The 15,523-nt window shown below is 36.2% G+C and overlaps 1 protein-coding gene and 1 non-coding gene across 3 annotated transcripts in view; both read right to left on the reverse strand.

The window, feature by feature from the left end:
- The window catches only part of LOC107747692 (centrosomal protein POC5-like), a 16,345-nt gene extending 1,121 nt beyond the window's left edge, over window positions 1–15,224 (reverse strand). The window contains exons 1-13 of one of the 2 annotated variants that reach the window (XM_016562296.1): window positions 15,077–15,224; window positions 14,378–14,461; window positions 14,135–14,279; window positions 13,292–13,375; window positions 12,986–13,170; window positions 12,081–12,257; window positions 11,703–11,807; window positions 7,069–7,248; window positions 6,796–6,961; window positions 5,621–5,769; window positions 3,932–4,048; window positions 3,589–3,765; window positions 1,118–1,284 (exon numbers count right to left, since the gene is read on the reverse strand). In XM_016562296.1, coding sequence (XP_016417782.1) covers window positions 1,138–1,284; window positions 3,589–3,765; window positions 3,932–4,048; window positions 5,621–5,769; window positions 6,796–6,961; window positions 7,069–7,248; window positions 11,703–11,807; window positions 12,081–12,257; window positions 12,986–13,170; window positions 13,292–13,375; window positions 14,135–14,279; window positions 14,378–14,461 — 1,716 coding nt within the window. In that variant the 5' untranslated portion in view covers window positions 15,077–15,224 and the 3' untranslated portion in view covers window positions 1,118–1,137. The remainder of the gene's footprint in view (window positions 1–1,117; window positions 1,285–3,588; window positions 3,766–3,931; window positions 4,049–5,620; window positions 5,770–6,795; window positions 6,962–7,068; window positions 7,249–11,702; window positions 11,808–12,080; window positions 12,258–12,985; window positions 13,171–13,291; window positions 13,376–14,134; window positions 14,280–14,377; window positions 14,462–15,076) is intronic. The other variant, XM_016562295.1, reaches the window with a different exon arrangement.
- Window positions 10,515–10,587, reverse strand: trnaa-agc (transfer RNA alanine (anticodon AGC)). The gene has a single exon. It is a non-coding gene; the product is annotated as a tRNA-Ala (tRNA).
- Window positions 15,225–15,523: the final 299 nt, after the last annotated feature.

Here is a 15,523-nt window from a genome sequence, read left to right on the forward strand (position 1 = left end):
TAGGTCTCTAAGATCCAATAATAAGTTATTGCTTACTGTCCCTCGTACTCATTTAAAGTTAAAAGGGGATCAGGCCTTTGCTGTTGCGGGGCCGAAGCTCTGGAATAGTCTTCCTCAGGAACTTAGAGAAGTCTCATCTTTGAATGTTTTTAAAGTTGAAGTCAAAAACTACTTCTTGTCTTTAACCTTTGAGAGGGTGGGCTAGTTTTTGTTGTTAGTAGGATCTGTGTTGTTTTAAGTCGTGTTTTTTAATGAAGTGTTTTTTTTTTTTTTTGATTGTACAGCACTTTGTTCTGCAGGTGCAGTTGTAAAGTGCTCTATAAATAAAGTGAATGAATGTTCAAGTGCAAGTATTAGCTCAATTCTGAGCTTTTGCGTGCTGTCAGTGAATGCACACAGAAAACAGCATGTGATTATCAAATAAATCTTTCACATCCTCTTGCACTTGAAAGATTTAAAATCGCTTGAATGTTTAAATTGGCAAGGCTTAAAAACATTTTTGTGACGAGGCGCAGTAGTGACGAGGCCCTCTTTTGGCGCTTTTCCACTGCATGGTACGGCACGGTACCGCTCGGTATGGTTCACTTTTGGGGGGTTTTCCACTGGGTACAGTACCTGGTACCTGGTACCTGGTACTTTTTTTAGTACCACCTCGGTTGGGGTTCCAAGCGTACCGTACCGTTACCAAAACGTGACGTGTAAACTCTGCTGATCACGGATTGGCCGGAGAGAATCGTCATTACCTGCGTCACTGAACTTGAGACACAAACACAACAGAACCGCTAGATTTAAATCAGCACAGCCAGCGAAGGACCGAACGCAACTGTTTTGAACGAGCGCACCTTTTTTTAACAACCAAAAAGTGGCTGTTCCCCCTGTTGAGGAAGTACAGACGTTCCTCTCGTTGATAGCAGAGGAGCAGATCCAGCGAGAGCTTGATGGGGCGACGCAAAATGAAAAAGTTTTTTAGGAGTCGCGGCAGTAGAGACGGCGCAACTATAACGACATGTGAATAATCCCGCCCACTCTAAAGCGGTACTAAACTGCAGTGGAAACGCAAACCGAGCCAAACCGAGCCGTGCCGTGCCGTACTGAGCCGTACCGAGCCGAGTCGTACCACGCAGTGGAAAAGCGCCATTAGTCCACAACTTTGATGGAGTGGATGTGAAAGGTGGAGGAGGAGGGGCCTCTGGGTTGGCTGGAGGAGCTCTTGCTACTGGAAACAGTCTGACTCTGAAGAGCAGAGCGAGGGGACTTAGCTGCTGTTGCCTGGCCAACAGTGAGCTGTAAATGTTGAAAAAAAGAGGAAATTGAATGAGCATTAGTCAGTCATGTGATCAGCTAGAGACAAAAAAAGCAGGAAAATCTCATCACACCCCAATCCTTATTTAAAAATATATATATCTTATATTGTAATAACATATACTATTGTCCTGTAAAAATAAAGAGCAGCATTTAATAATCATGAAAATTATTATAATATAATATCATATAATATAATACAATACAAGTATTAATAGAATTGTTATTATTAAAGTAACAATGTTTAGAAACATTACAATTATTAATGATTTTTAAATAAATCTCGTCTGCCCACCAAGGCTGCATTTATTTAATCAAAAATAAAGTAAAAACAGCAATATTGTGAAATAGTATTACAAATAAAAAAAGTTTTCTATTTAAATATATTATAAAATGTAATTTATTCCTGTGAAGCAAAGCAGAATTTTTTGCATCATTACTCCAGTTTTCAGTGTCACATGATTTTTCAGAAATCATTACAATTTGATTTGATGCTCAAGAAACATTTCTGATTATTATTAAAGTTGAAAACAGTTGTGCTGCTTCATATTTTGTGTTGAAATGGTGATACATTTTATTTTTCAGGATTCTTTGATAAATAGAAAGTTCAATGAACAGTATTTATTTGCATTTATCAAATATTTTTATTAAATGTATTAAAACATTAAATAGAAATCTTTTGAAACATTTTAAATGCCTTGACTCTTCACTCACTTTTCATCTCAATGTATGATGAATAAAATGATTAATTTCTCTGTCTTTAAGCCTTACCAATAGGGATGTTCATTTTAACCGGTTAACCGTTAACCGACCGTAAGAATTTTTGACCGATTAATGCAATCAGTTAAACGGTTTAAACGTCATTTATTCATTTTCTTCAGTAATTTATCAAATATTTAAAAAGGTTTGCTGCATGGTTAAAATACGCTACGCGTATATAAAAAAATTTGAAAAAAAATCAAATAAAAAAAACGCAAGTCGAGTATAAGTCGCATTTTATTATTTAATTCAGAAATAGGCCTAATGCCGACGCAAAATGTTAACAAACATTATAATAAACACTGTAAACATAGCTAGGCTATTTTAGTTCCCCTCACTCCACAACAAAGCCTTTCAATTAACAGTATTTAGAAAAGAACAAGAATTAAAAATATAAGAAGCTATAGCTATATAAACGACAAGCCAAAACGAATTCATTTAGGCTAAAACGAAACTGAAACCAACGTTGGGTCTCTCATTTGACACAAAATCAAATGTTTCCGTATTCGCGATGTATTTGAATGCCAAAATATTATTTATTATGTAGCCTACTTCACTCGCGTTCCAATATCCACGTAAAACAAAATGTTTTGCATAACATCATTCACGGAGGTACGGCGATAACGCTTAACGGCACAGATTTGACTACATATTTGAACGGAGCAGTGTGTTTTTTCCATATGTTTGACTGACTGTATTGTATTATGATAATGAATAGGCTGCATTGTCAAGGTAGCAAAGCTTAACTGTGCGCGCATGCGGCGCCGGCGCAATCATTTGAATTTTTTCCTTCTAACAGTGGAAGAAACTACTCCTTTTAGTCATAAAGATAATCAGAATTGTAAAAGGTTTGCCTTTATTTGTGTACATTCACAATAAAAACAAATCTTTGTGCTTTTGTAAAATAAGCCTAAAGAAAAATAGGATGCCACTTTCTGCCCAGATGCATGATGTGATATGATGTGAATCCTCATGTTCTGTTGTTTGCTGCTTTTTGCGCATGTAACATTAATCCCCGGGAAACAAATGTTAGTATTTTTAACGGTTCACAGACACTTATCCTTTCTAATTTAATTAAATTCTAATTTTAAATAATCTTGTCGGTTAACGGTTAATAATTGGTTAATAATCGGTTAATAATCGGTTAACGAGTGTCGGTTGTCGGTTAGGAAAAATAACCGAAATGAACATCCCTACTTACCAAAAATGCGTGAGGGTATCATTGTTTCCACAAAAATGTTAAACAGCAAAAACTGTTTTTAACATTGATAATAATAAATAGTAAATGTTTCTTGAGCAGCAAATCAGCATATTAGAATGTTTTCTGAAGGATCATGTGACACTGAATCTTCTCTTTGTAAACAACAACAGATTTCTAAACGATGCTAATGACGAATATTGCGTTCCCACATGCAAATTAAAGCGGAATTCTGGTTTAATCCGGAAGAATCACATCCCTGATTAGTATGTTTGATGTTTTGCTATCGACTCATGTACTTCGACATCTCTAGGGATGTTTCTTGATACCTGAGTGACAGGGTGGTGTCTTTCTACAACAACTGAACTCATGGGAGGAGCCACGCCCATGACATGCAGGGCTGCAGGGGGGCGGCCCGTCCGGTTATGCTCTGCCCGTCCTGTCAAACGAGCGGTCACTGTCTTAGAGGATTTTTGCTTGCCAGCTGTTACTATCCGTGTGCTCGCCTAAAGAAGAGAATAGTAGTGCCATTAAAAGTAAGCAGTTTTCAGAACATTCGATACACAAATATATAAATGTAATCACAAACGTTTTGAAAAGAGAGGTTAGAAACGGGTTGAGAGGGTTGATATAAAATATATTTATAAATATACTTGCAGTGAAATGTGGTACCTGTCTGAAAGAGCTTGTACTGCCCCCTGGTGGTCCGGAAGAATTCACCACCGTGGTTGAGAAAAAAGTTTCTGCTCTTGGGCCTGTGCTTGAGCCAGGCTGAGAGACAAAATGTTCCTGAAGAGAGAGAGATTTCTTGAGCAGCAAATCAGCATATTAGAATGTTTTCTGAAGGATCATGTGACACTGAATCTTCTCTTTGTAAACAACAACAGATTTCTAAACGATGCTAATGACGAATATTGCGTTCCCACATGCAAATTAAAGCGGAATTCTGGTTTAATCCGGAAGAATCACATCCCTGATTAGTATGTTTGATGTTTTGCTATCGACTCATGTACTTCGACATCTCTAGGGATGTTTCTTGATACCTGAGTGACAGGGTGGTGTCTTTCTACAACAACTGAACTCATGGGAGGAGCCACGCCCATGACATGCAGGGCTGCAGGGGGGCGGCCCGTCCGGTTATGCTCTGCCCGTCCTGTCAAACGAGCGGTCACTGTCTTAGAGGATTTTTGCTTGCCAGCTGTTACTATCCGTGTGCTCGCCTAAAGAAGAGTTTAGCAATGCCATTAAAAGCAGGTCGTTTTCAGAGCATTCAATAAACAAATATATAAATGTTATCACAAACTAGGTTTGAGCAGGTTAGAAACAGGTTCAGCAGGCAGATATAAAACGTTCAAAAATATGCTTGCAGTGACACGTGGTACCTGTCTGAAGGAGCTTGTATTGCCCCCTTGTGGACCGGAAGAATTCACCACCGTGGTTGAGAGAAGAGATTCTGCTCTTGGGCCCGTGCTTACGCCAGGCTGAGAGAGAAAATCTTCCTGAAACGACAGAGATAAATAAAAACAGTAATTTAAAAGCATTATTCTGACACTATTCTCGGAAATAAAACACAAAAATGCAAATATAAACATTTGGTCCTAAATAAATAAAAAATGTTGATCTATATATAAATATTGGCCATGCAAAGTTGCACTTTATAGTAGGCCTGTCGCAATAATCAATATATCGACTTATCGCGCAATATATGTACATGACCTCAATAATTTTTGGTGACGCAATATATCGCCCATTATATTTACTTAAAAATTAATGTCACCGTGTTTTTTACATTCCACTTCCGCCTGTGTTTTTTGCAGCTTCTCGTACATAACGTGGTGTAGTCATGAGGTGCTAGTTCACATTTTAAAAATGCTTCTACAAAAAAAGTTTCATCTGCAGATATGGTCTTGTTTAGGGATCTGACTGATAAGCAGTGATTGTTTTTCAGCAATAATGTGCACCCTTAATTTACAGAGAAAAGAAGGTCAGGGAAAAATCTGTAGATGGAAAAATCTCCATACAAGTTCTTTGTGCATTTTTCTTTTTTTTCTAATTGTTACTTTGCGCTTTTTGTTAGAAAATGTTCATTTACTATTTATTCAGGTTTTTTAAGGTATCTAATATTTATATATCACACAACAAAAATATGTTATTGTGACAGGCCTACTTTATAGGTTGACTTATGACAATTAAAGGGCATCTGTAAAAACACTAAAAAGAAAACACTGCAATCTCGTACTGATTCTTCATCAAGCTTGATACTGAAATTAAGAGCATCGCATACACAGAGTATATCAATATGAAAACAATGGTGCTAAACATGACTGCTGGGTTCAAAGAATCTTTTCTTGCATGTCTTACCGCCTCTACATCCTCTGTAACGCTGTGGGAGGGGCCCAGCTGTACTGGACTCTCCATGATAATTGGACTGAGCCGTGATGACGAGACCGTCCGTGGAGGGTGATTGGCCATTGAGCTGGTACTTGGCTCATCCCCTGGAAGTGGAACATCTACAAAAAATAAATTAAGGCTAGACTGATGATACTGCACAAGGTTTGATCTTTGGAAATTATATTGTCAAAACAAAAAAGAATATGGTACCATGTACATGAAGACATTAACAGCCCTGCAGTAATTTGAATGATTGTTTCAGATCCGATTTCATTCTTTTAATATCAAAGTCTCACACTCTCCCTCTGATGCTCATTGGCTCAAAACAACAACAAAAAACAGGGCACTATTTTCTCCAATTCTTCTCTAATGCTGACAGCAAAGGATGTTGAGAAAAAAAGGTTTTAAGCAATCATAATGAAAAAAGTAGTTTTCTGTTCACAAGACAATTTTTTTTGTATTGACCGTGCACACGTTAACTTGAAGATGCCAGTTAAGCTGACAGCCTGGTCTACATGGGAATTTACAGGTGAAGTGTGTAATTTTGGCACCAATTGTGAACCCTAAACAGTATTGCAAATTTTTTTTTTAATAAACAAGTTTCTTAAACACTGTCCTTCTGCCGTTTGTTTAGGCAAAACCTATGAATGGCTGGTTTATAGTTGTCTGCACACCCTGGAATAAGTACTTTAACACAGAAAAATATAAAACAACACACTTCAACCTTTAACATTTGTCTACCTTTTACTGCTTATTTCATTGTATATACAGTATGAGCTACACGTGGGACAACAGAAGGGAAAAAGGTTGATTATGATGCAGGAATATTAAACTTCTGATTAGTAAAGCCAGAGGCTAGAAAGCCATTACCACAATCATTCTGATTTAGTTGCCATATAAACTGACATGCCTAGGGTGTATTCAGTTATTTGGAAATGACCTTTTGTCAAATTCACAGTCTTTAACACTAATGTGACGAGGTTTTGCAACATTCAAACCTTTTTTTGCATAAGAGAAATATCTGAGTATCTGTCATAACCTACACTTCAATAATGTAACAATCTGTCATGTTAAACTGGTACATCGTGCCTTAATAAATGTGAATATTGCCAATGTAATTGAGCTGAACCTCTCTATTATCTTACCACGGTCCAGTCTACCCACGTCTCCAGTGTTAAACATGCTAAGGGCCTCGATGTTGAGCGCACAGACCCCACGCATGAAAGCTTTCTTCATAGAGTCCTCATAGCGCTCTCGCTCTGTGTGTAGCCTGTGGATTTCAGCTTGAGCTTTCTGGAGCTCCTCTACATGCTGACAAACACAATCACATAACTCTCATGCTATGTCCACATCCAGTAACTTATTAAACATGGAATCACTCACACCAAGAAGTAAATTGCGGTATGGGCTCCACTCACCTGTGCCATCTTGGCCTCATAGTCTGTAGAGAGCTGCATGCAGGCGTCCCCTGCTCTGGCACAACATGCTCTCTCCACACGCTCCCGCCACCTGTTCTGGATGAGCGAGTGCCAGCCTTCCCACACCTTCCTCTTGAGCTGCAAATGATAGTGCTGCTCGGCCAGTCTGGCCCCCTGAGCCTGGAACACACCGAAATCCATTAACATTTATATTATACTTAAAAAAAAAAAAAAAGCAATGTTTTTGAAAGAAGTCTCTTAGGCTGAATTAGATTTTTTTTTAGATCCTGTGATGGCAAAGCTGAATGTTCAGCAGCAGGGCTGCAGCTATCGATTATTTTAGTAATCGAGTATTCTACAGATCATTCCATCGATTAATCGAGTAATCGGATAAGAACTAATTTTTCTTTATTAAAGAGCAATACTAAATATAAGAGAATAACATAGGTCTCTTAAAATAAATAACTAATTTGTTTTCATTTTAGAAAAATGAAAAATTTAATTGCTGAAATTGCATACATCAATAACCGTGAAAACTAAACCCATTTAATGCACTTAGTTGCCAAATTACATTCAACTTACTGGTGTGTCTCTGTGTGTGTGTAAAACTTGATTTTGATATCCTTCATATTCTGTATGCTGGTCAGTTCACAGCAGTGATAGAAACTAATCTGTTCCAATAAGTTTAAATTGATTTTTACCTTTATAAAGCTTTTTTTCCTAAAAGTGTGCATCATCTTTTGAGTCAAATTCTTACATTTAACCAGTCAATTAGAATAATAAGACATTTGGGCTGTTACCAAACAAATGATATCAGTATCAAAATTAATCTTTGCAATCGAGGAAACACAGAAGCTGCATCCGAAGAGGCATTTAGATGTAGGCCTTTTTAAACTATTTAATTCAGCTCAGAGGGACATGAATGCATTTAACCTGCAGTTACAAATGCATAAACAATATTTTGTTATTTTAAACATAAAACATTGAATACTGATATTTACAATTATTTTAAAAAGAAAAGATACTTTAAATGTGAAATTAAAAACCTCCAGTAGGTGGCAGCAAGTCAATGTAAATGTTAATAAGCGAGTCATTTGCGATTGAACTGATTCATTTAAACAGGTGGTTCATTCAGGAACGAAATGCTGTCATGTTGCTCAGAGAAGCAAAACAGCGCTGTGGCTGTGTTTGGAATTATTTTTGTTGTCGAAATAGAGCAAAACAGGCAATATTGTTGTCTGAAACGTAAGTCTCTTAATATTAACTTCTAGTTTATTGAACTGTTGTATAAAATCAGTATCACATTTGTAATCATGCTGATTTTGTTACCAAACAAATGATATCAGTATCAAAATTAATCTTTGCAATCGAGGAAACACAGAAGCTGCATCCGAAGAGGCATTTAGATGTAGGCCTTTTTAAACTATTTAATTCAGCTCAGAGGGACATGAATGCATTTAACCTGCAGTTACAAATGCATAAACAATATTTTGTTATTTTAAACATAAAACATTGAATACTGATATTTACAATTATTTTAAAAAGAAAAGATACTTTAAATGTGAAATTAAAAACCTCCAGTAGGTGGCAGCAAGTCAATGTAAATGTTAATAAGCGAGTCATTTGCGATTGAACTGATTCATTTAAACAGGTGGTTCATTCAGGAACGAAATGCTGTCATGTTGCTCAGAGAAGCAAAACAGCGCTGTGGCTGTGTTTGGAATTATTTTTTGTTGTCCAAATAAAGCAAAAACAGGCAATATAATGTCTAAAACACAAGTCTCTTAATATTAACTTCTTGTTTATTGAACTGTTGTATAAAATAATAATAATAATAATAATAAGCTGCGGCAGCTAGTGTTGGTTAGCTTTCGATAGCTTTACTGCAGCGATTTCATGACAAAACCAGCATTACTGTTGGACCAAACACCTCTGACGCGAGCAGCAAAGAAATCTAAACACAATTCAAAGCAAGCATGCGTTTATCGTCGCCGTGTTGAGAATAAATACCTGCGTCCATAGGCGTAATTTGCGGGTGGGACAGGTGGGACATGTCCCCACCACTTTTTGCCAGGGTCGATATTGTCCCTACCACTTTTTGAAAGTAATTGAAAAATATATTGCGGAAGGTATGTATTAAAGGGAAAACAAGATCAACAAATCATTCTTCATAATCTAATTAGGGTGGTAAGAAACAACAACAACAAAAAAAACAACAACATTTGACTCCTTACGCATGCATAACTCGTGCAGTGCAATAACGACGTGATTTGCAGCTGTCGCACTTTTCGTAATGTCATTAGGCTATAGCATTTTATTAAAAAAATGGAGAGCTTCCTTGTGCTAAGTAGGCCTGCCCTCTACTAAAGATTTTTCTAGTCAACTAGTCGCACGTTATATTATATTGATTAATATAATAATATATTAACCATACTTCAATATAGGCTATAGGCAGACGAATTAGGATAGAGCCTATTCCGCGCTGAAGCTCGCGCATAAAGCAATTGCCTCAAAGCACCGGCAAAGTGATTATGAACGTGTCGGGGGAAAAGAAGACATTTTAATTATTTATTAATAAACTAGTTCGTTCTGAGTCAAAGATGAGGTTGCCGAATGCCGACGCTGACTCGTCATCTCCACATGGACGTGCCTTTAATAGAAATGCACCTTTTCATACCGACTACAAAATTAAGGAATATTACAAAATCGAGTGGGCGAGTTTTCCTTATATTTATGTTATTATTTATATAAAAATTATAATAACCTGTTTTGGTTATATTTACTATTAATTGCAGAAGGTGCGCTCAGCAAAAATTATGCGAATATTGATGGTTTTCACGCTTAAGTAAAGTAAAAGCCCGCTTCTTAAACCAGAGAAGGTGAACATGTTGGTATTCTTGTGGGGGAAAAAAAAACATGCAAGCACTGTCACCGGCAGCAAGTTTAGTTTTACTCTTCTTTTTGTTTTGTTTTCATTTTATTGCAAAATTAGATTATTCACGTTTTTAATACTGAGATTCAAGATTGTATGTATATATTTTAAATATATAATTCAGTGCGAGTTATTACGAGTATTTACTTTTTATATTTCCATTTAATTCCTTCATAATTCGCGGCAGAAATCATGTTCATGGATGAGCTAATGATTTATTAACGTAGTAGAATGAAGCAGGGTGAGGCTGAAAGCCGTCGAAGCGAAACGAGGCCGCTGAACGAGCGTGACACACATAAAACATCTTAAAATTGACTTATTTTAATGCTCGTCGAGTTTCTACAATTTTATATTTTTGGAAATTATTGCAAAATTAGATTATTCACGTTTTTAATACTGAGATTCAAGATTGTATGTATATATTTTAAATATATAATTCAGTGCGAGTTATTACGAGTATTCACTTTTTATATTTCCATTTAATTCCTTCATAATTCGCAGGTCTGAAAAGACTTGGAGGATGCGGGCATCGATCCCGCTACCTCTCGCATGCTAAGCGAGCGCTCTACCATCTGAGCTAATCCCCCTGCGCATACTGCAGTATGTACTACAGAATCACTCTATCAGTTTTCACTTTCACTCCATTACATTTCCTAATTAAAATTTATACTTTTACTACGATACATTTCCCCGAAGCATATTCGTTACTTACTACAAAATAAAGTGGGAAGTACACCGACTGCAGGAAAGCAGGTTTGACGAATCAGTGGTTTGGCGTCTGCAAGTTAGACTCTTAAAAACACCTTTGCTCAAGTGTACACAACCGCGGATGAATCTTTTTTTTTTTTTTACTCAAGTCGTGTGCGATATACAGTATATATCATCTGCGATAATATGTTAAGTGTTGTTTTAACGATGTGCGATTTGACTTTATAGAGTATATCACCAAATCACACAGAGAGTGCACGCATGTGATCTATTTATTTATTGAAGATGGCAAACATGCTTCTGTATGTTTTTTTTTATATTTATATAATTTAATATAATCTATATCACACAAAGAGTGCAGTTTTTTCTCCAGATATCAGCATGATAACAAATGTAATAATCATTTTATACAAGTTTAATAAAGTTGGCATTAAGTGACTTAATACATTTTAGAAACAATATTGCCTGTTTTTGCTCAATTATGCCAACGAAAATAGTTCCAAACAAAGATCACAGCGCTGTTTTGCGTCTCTGTGCAATGGATGGTGTTTACTTATTGAACGAATCATCGTTTTGAACTAGTCGGTTGAATAAATGATTCAGTGATTCACTCATTAACACCAACAAATGCTTTGTTCCTGAAACAGCCGTTTGAATCTCAATGACTCAATCATTAAAGGCACAATATGTAATTTTTCGCTGCTAGAGGGCGTGTATTCAAAATAAACAAAGAGGCAAAGGCGTAGTTTGATGACACCGTGACTAGGAGCTTTTATTATGCCACAGTCGACCGCTTACGCTCCTTCTGGTCGTGCGTATGTGGGGAAAAAAGCAGCGCTGTTTTATCGTACTAGATACGTTTGAAAGTTCTGTTATAATGCTGAATTCAAAACACCAAGCCTGTCTGAAGTATCAATCTGACGGGAGTAAACAACACTGTCTGAAAAACATCTGCCCTGTGTGTGTGCTGTCAGTCTGAGCTGCCCTGTCTCACCTCCTCTCTGGCAGCACACTGCTGTAGTCTCCACTGGGTGAAACTCCTCATCAGCTCCAGCTTCTCCCTCTGCCTGTCAACCGCCCTGCTCAGATTCACTATCACCTGCAGGTGGCAAAGGCCAAAGAGGAGATGACAGACTTATAGCCTGTTGAAAATTGATTCAGAGATGCATGTGTGTTTTGAATTACAAATTGTGTGTTGCATATCATAATGTTTTGCACCCCATTTACTGCATATCAAAGCTTTATATTCAATACCAATATCTCTGTAACTTTAGCAAATGTTTATTAGCTTCATACTACAGGGCCAGCCTATTAATTACAATTAATAACATCTCTGATAAAAAAAAAAGACAGTCTCAACATCTGTGTGCACCTCATCTTTTCTCTGGTTAGAGGTCTTGTAGGTGTTGAGCAGGTCTTTGAGACCATCCATCTCAGCATTTACAGCAGCCATATGGGCTGCATGTTTCTCTCTCTCCTTCTTAAGCTCCAGTCTGTGCTGCTCCACAAAGGCCAGTTTCCACTTCCTCAGCTCCATCATCACATTACTCTGCTCACAGACCAAGAAACAGTTCCTATAATGCATTATGGTATGAACTATGAAGCAAAACACTTACCAAAACACTTACCAGTGTTATTTTCTTATGTCACTGAGATACTATTATAGTTTATAAATATTTGACATTTTTATTTCTTTATTTCATTTTTGTTTTCATTTTAATTTTAGTTCAAAGTTTTAATAATTTTGTTGTGTGGTTTTATTATTATTTTTTTTTTTAAATATGTCTAATATACAGTATATTTCTATTAATTTTATTTCAGTTTTAGTTTAGTCATTTTAGTACATCAAGAAAATGAGAAATGTTGCTTAGAACAACTAGATTTTTTCTTTAATGGTTTTATTTTTGGTTAACTACAATAACCTTGCTACTTACAATACATAATTGCAAAGCAAACCTTAAGGTTTGTGCTCCAGGTGTCCAAAATGTTCTCCATCTTGTTCAGGTTCTTTTATTTCTTTATTTAATTTTTGTTTTCATTTTAATTTTAGTTCAAAGTTTTAATAATTTTGTTGTGTGGTTTTATTATATATTTTTTTAAATATGTCTAATATACAGTATATTTCTATTAATTTTATTTCAGTTTTAGTTTAGTCATTTTAGTACATCAAGAAAATGAGAAATGTTGCTTAGAACAACTAGATTTTTTCTTTAATGGTTTTATTTTTGGTTAACTACAATAACCTTGCTACTTACAATACATAACTGCAAAGCAAACCTTAAGGTTTGTGCTCCAGGTGTCCAAAATGTTCTCCATCTTGTTCAGGTTCTCCTCTGAGATGAACATCTCAGTCATGACGGTGGTCAGAGCATCAGGGCTGCTTTGCCCTGATCTGTCGGATCCAGTCTGGGACCTCGCTGTTCTTTCCTCAGATGACACAGACCTGTCTGCCAGGCTTTCACCTGAAGTAGAAGCATCAATATTATAAAACAGATAGTTCTAACTCTAAATTCTGATCGGATGAGACACATTTGAAAGCAAGAGGGCTGAGAGATTCTGATTTAAATGGCTTCATGATGTTACCCTCAGATGTGCGACTTGGTGGTCTGGATTCTTCTAATGACGGAGTTGACAACAGGGCTCTGTTGTTTACGTGCCCGTCATTATCTGAAATAAAACAGAGGAAAACAAAGAGTGGTTCTCAGTCTTTTTGACTATAAGGCCCTCCATTGCCAAAGACAAATTTGAAAGCCTCCCAAAATATTTCTGACGCTTCTGCTGTTATGACAAAGCTGCTCATTTTTTATTTACAGAAACAAGGTGTGGCAATATAGTAAAATTATTATAAATAATCAAAATAATTAAATTGCATAATTCCAATAACAGAATGATCTTCATGGTTTACACTTTTTATTACCAAAAAAATCGACATGACTCATTTACATGCGATTACGGTTTTTGGTTTTTTTTTACTCACAAATAACAATCTCTACCTGATAAAACATTGTTGAGCTTTATAAAAAAACATTTAAATTACTTCATATTTAATTCATTTCCTCCATTTTTCCATGTCTACAAATTGCACTTTTACAATTTCCCTCGTTCAGTATATCCAGGTTGTTCAAGAACTCTTAAGAGCCCTGGTCCCTAAATAAAAATCGCAGTTGTTAAGGGAACAAATTAATAAATTATTTCAGCTTCAATCTAGATTTTTAGCTGTTCTTTCAGCCCCTTTGGATGTGTGTTGATATCCCCTAGTGGGCACCAACCCCACTATATCAAGCCCACAATCACTGCTTTACATCTACAGACCTTTTAACCCAAAAATTACTTACAACATTAGTGTTTGCAATTTGTAATTGCATAGCATTATTATATGCTATGTTAGTATTATTAATATGCATTATATGCTAGTAAGTGTTCTACCAGCAGGGGGTTGAGCAGGTGTTTCTCCTTTAGTCATGTGCTGCAAACTCTTTGAGAGTTGAGTTGTGCTCAATGGCTGTGATGGGAAACTCGGTTCATATTTAGGAGTCACAACAGCATACCGAAGAAGTTCTTCATACTCATCCTGAACATTTGAAAGAGAACAACGTTAAAGTGTCCATTAAACTGTCAAAAATGACAGAAAGTCAAATATCTTTTGTGGTAGTGGATATGAGAACTCGCCTGAAGTGCAGAGGAAACGGAGCTGCCTCTGTCTGAATCTCTTGGTAAAACAGGACTATTTTGCTCCCCTTCATCCGATGACATCTGAAATAGAGAATGAAAGAGGACATGTTACATATATCTAAGTTTAAATGACTCATTTAATTTCAATAAGGCAAAAGTACCAATTCTTAAATCCGAGGAATCATGATTACTTGATAGCTATTTCCAGTCTACTTCAAAACGGTTTAAACTTAACGTTACCTTGTGTCATTGTTAAAAAAAACACTTAAAAAGAAAGAAACTGATCAAGACAACTCAATCTACCAGCTAAAACTACTATTTACATACAAAATACTACTAATAAACTACCAATAATGCACTTATAGAATCATTAGTTGAAGGTCTAACGAACTGTGCATCGGTTTTGTTTATTTGAGCAACAGTGATTTCTTGAGGTAAAGCAAAAGTTCACACTTAGCATCGTTTTTGTTTACTGATGTTCATTATAATGTTCATAGATTATATTGTAAAGACAAAGATCGACTCAGTTGTCACGCAGCTGACATAAACAGCCTGTCCCAGAAACGAAGCAAAAGTGCAACCTAAGTTCCTGCTGAAGATTCATAGCGCTGTGTTAGCCTCTTATGAAGTTCCTGTGCTACATCTGCTAAGCATCAAGTGGGGTGCGGTAGAGAGATAAAACTGTACAATCGTTACCTTCTCAGTGAGATTGTTAAGGGTATTTGTTCCTCTGTTAACACAACGTACGCTTTCAATCTGCAAGCACTATACTGTTAAAAAGCAGTGTTTCAAACTGCTAGTCGCTGCAGTAAAATTTCGTTTTGATTGGTTGAAAATCACTGTTGCCAACTAATTTTCAGGGGAAGTTGCTAAAGGAAGGTCGATTTGTTGCGCGATGACGTCATTATGTAATCACGTCGCAAAATTGTGTCACTACATCAAATCTCAGTGCCAAATATACAAAATACAACAAAATATATTTTTGTATGTTAATTTAGATTTGTTCGTAAAATAATATAAATGCATAATATAATGGTAAAATATAAATATTTTTAAATACAACATTGAATTATTTTACACTTACACATTTTTGAACGATTACAAGTTTTTTTATTAGCTAGTAAAACTACACATTCTGAACAA

The sequence above is a fragment of the Sinocyclocheilus rhinocerous genome, unplaced genomic scaffold (assembly GCF_001515625.1).
Source record: "Sinocyclocheilus rhinocerous isolate Xijiao unplaced genomic scaffold, SAMN03320098_v1.1 scaffold2846, whole genome shotgun sequence".
Classification (NCBI taxonomy): domain Eukaryota; kingdom Metazoa; phylum Chordata; class Actinopteri; order Cypriniformes; family Cyprinidae; genus Sinocyclocheilus; species Sinocyclocheilus rhinocerous.